General features: G+C 37.7%; 1 protein-coding gene across 1 annotated transcript; it reads left to right on the top strand.

Annotated features, from left to right (window-relative positions):
* Positions 1-837: 837 nt before the first annotated feature.
* Positions 838-2,621, top strand: LOC133295741 (transcription factor bHLH89-like). The gene is made up of 3 exons (XM_061494593.1): positions 838-1,881; positions 1,980-2,408; positions 2,538-2,621. Exons 1-3 carry the CDS (start codon positions 838-840, stop codon positions 2,619-2,621), a joined length of 1,557 nt encoding a protein of 518 aa, XP_061350577.1.
* Positions 2,622-3,401: the final 780 nt, after the last annotated feature.

The raw sequence follows: 3,401 nt of genomic DNA, 5'->3' as shown, positions 1-3,401 counted from the left end.
ATTCCAAAAAAAAATTCTCAAACCAAACGCCCCTAGGTGGTGTTTGGTTGGGAGCTTTTTAGCGGATATCTATCTTTCTGAAGTATGGCTTTTAGAAACACCATGTTTGTTTCAACGTTTTTCACCAAAAACCCATCTATCCAATTTGTCTGGATTTATGAGAAACATAGATATCCGCACTGTTTAGAAACCCAATTTGAAGGTGGGATTTTTCGGAAAACTGATTATCTGGCTTTTAATGCAATGTTGATTTCATAAAGTTACCTAATTTTCCCAGTAAAGTTTTTCTTCACCAAACAACTTTTTTTTACATTTTTCTACCTATCTCACCTTATCTATCTTTCCAATCATTTCTCTATCTATCTCATTTTTTTACTATTCCAAAAAAATTTCCTGAACCAAACGTTCCGTAAATATTTTCCTGAAACACAGACATCGTTTTGTAGGGTCCACCTAATGGGAATCTGCACAGCAAGTAACAGAATGGGACCTCTTTTGGTCATTTCATACCTGTTCATTACCCCTCCAAAAAAGACGATCCCTCTCACCTCAAGACGACCAAGAAAATTCCAAATCCCATCACCACCAGTCCACCACAACGCTTTTTATTTTCCACTTTGTAGAATTATTTCTTGTTCTTCACTTCACAAGTTTTGGACTTTAAGAGTCTGAAATTTATTTGCTGGTACTATGCATTTTTTTTATTTTTTTTTTAATACTTCTCAATAATCATTGCTTTCCGACATAATTGTTTCTCATATTTTTTTTCATCATTTCATTCTTATTTTAGGAACATAACCACATATAGAGAGACAAATATTAGCGTCTGGTGCAAAAATGATTGAAGAAAGTGGTTGCTTTGATCCCAATGCAATGATGGTACTGGGCACAGGAGTAGCAGGCCCATCAGAAGACTGCTTCGCCCAAATCGTTTCAGAGTCAGACCCACCACTTCAGGCAGTTATGACTGGCACTGGCACTGGCACTGGCACAGAGATCCAAAACAGCTTTGCAGAGAATGTGGGTATTTCTGCGGAAAACTTATCATACCCATATTCCTGTGGAGAAGATGTTATAATTGCTACCGGTACCCTAACAAATAGAGTTGATGCTACCGCTGGCACCCGAATGGATGCACATCCACAACAAATGGGTTTTCACATGGAAAATCCATACCATCATAGCAATAACTTCAACAGTACCCATTTAGTGGAAGAGGTCAATAACAATCATGTTTCAAGTCAGGACCTTTCCTTTGACCAGTCCAACTGGGACAAATATCAAAGGGTTTCCAACAGTCACCATCACCAAAATCACCATCATCATCATCAGCAATTATCTTATCCCGCATCAACACCAGATCTCCTTAACCTTCTCCACTTACCCAGAAGCCCAGCTTCTCCATTTGGGAACTCCTCTATCTCTTTTGAAAACCCAACCCACAACACCACCAATCTTTCAAAACCCACCTCTGGCCATGCCACCTGGGTTGGTAACTGTCCTATGGGGCCTGACAGTACAAACGGGTCATCTGTTTCCTATGACCCTTTCTTGCATTTGAACCTGCAAGTACCTCCGCCAGCTGTAAACAGAAAGTTGTTTCAGCCTCTACCCCATGGCTACACCATGACAGCTTCAAGAAATGATTTTGTCTTTAGCGGAGGGGATGACATACAAGGTAGTGGGGTTGCCTATCAAGATGGAGATGGGAGAGATTTTGATAATGGAGTGCTAGAGTTAACCAAGGATGTGGCTTATGTAGGTAAAAAGAGAGGAGGGAAAAGGACCAAGCATTTCACCAGTACAACTGAGAAACAAAGGAGAGTGGATTTGAGTAGCAAATTTGATGCCTTGAAAGAACTCATCCCAAACCCTTCCAAGGTACTATTTTTCATCCCAATGTGTTTCTCAAATGACAGTTTCTTTGGTTATGCATAAATTGTTGACCTTGCTTTATTTTTATTTTTTTGGAAAACAAGAGTGATAGAGCATCTGTGGTGGGAGATGCTATCGACTATATTCGAGAGCTTCTAAGGACAGTGAACGAGCTCAAATTATTGGTTGAGAAGAAAAGGCACGAGAAAAAAAGGATCAAGGGGCACAAGCTTGAAGAAGGAGCCACTCAAGGTGACTTGGAGGGCTGCAACTTGAAGCTGGTTGCAATTGGCGACCCAGATGACCGCTCCTTAAATGAAAGCTTAAGAAGTTCTTGGATCCAAAGGAGATCCAAAGACACTGAAGTTGATGTACACATTATTGACAATGAGGTAACAATAAAGCTTGTTCAAAGGAAGAAAATCAATTGCTTGGTGTATGCTTCACAGGTTCTGGAGGAATTTAAGCTGGATCTCCAGCATGTTGCCGGTGGCCACATTGGCGATTTCTGCAGCTTTATGTTCAATGGCAAGGTCTGTATAGATATGGGTATTTGAATTTCATGTGTTTTCTTTTAATATGCTTAAAATATATATATACATGTATGTATGTGTGTGCGCGCGTTTTGGTATATAAAAGTATGAATTTTTCTCCTGAGGCAGATATGTGAAGGTTCCTCAGTTTATGCGAGTGCCATAGCCAACAAGCTCATTGAGATCATCGACAGAAGTTTGACAGCAGCGTGACTCAGGTGTCATTTGAGATGGCTTCAGCACCAATGTGTTCTGTGAATCTTATTATGTAGCTACTGACTTGTACTGCTTTTTCCTTCTTTTCTATTTGTATTCCTTAAATTTTTTTACCTGTAGGTTTGAAATCTTTTCAACGAATAGGACTATATAGTTGAAAACAGGAACTATATCTTAGTTCAAATGGTGTTCTCCTACTCTTAAAAATCAAAGAATGTTAGCGAAATATGTGTATATGGCAAACCAAAGTATGATATATGACGGTAAACGGTGCTTTATATATTCTCACACAACGAATTCACGGTGGGACAAAAGCAAATTTTTAAACAAAATAATTTTATACAAATTACAATCAATTTTATTTTATTTGACAAAAGCTAATTGGCATAATTGTCCACAGAACAATCTAGATAAAATCAAGAAGCAATAAGGAAAGAAAAACCAAACTCTGTTCATCAAACCAACCCACATTTTCATTTTGGTTATTTTGTAAAACCCTAATTAAATTCCTAATATTTTTTTTAGTTTTTATATCCTTTTTTTTAAAGAAATAAAATCATTTTTACTATTTTCAGCACATATAACCTAAAATATTTACTGAACACAAAAAAAAAATTCCAAAGACCAACATTAAATCCAAAACAACCAAAAAGTTTGATCTATGATAACATAATCAGACCTAAAGACAACCTAAATCCATATTTAAACCTTATACCGAGAGAGAGAGAGAGAGAGAGAGAGAGAGAGAGAGAGAGAGAGAGAGAGAGAGAGAAACAT

This window comes from Gastrolobium bilobum, unplaced genomic scaffold (genome assembly GCF_033153095.1).
Source record: "Gastrolobium bilobum isolate Gb01-03AN ecotype WA unplaced genomic scaffold, APGP_CSIRO_Gbil_v1 utg12004, whole genome shotgun sequence".
Taxonomy (NCBI): domain Eukaryota; kingdom Viridiplantae; phylum Streptophyta; class Magnoliopsida; order Fabales; family Fabaceae; genus Gastrolobium; species Gastrolobium bilobum.
The sequence above is the reverse complement of the archived record's forward strand: the minus strand, read 5'-3'. Positions and strand labels throughout refer to the sequence as shown.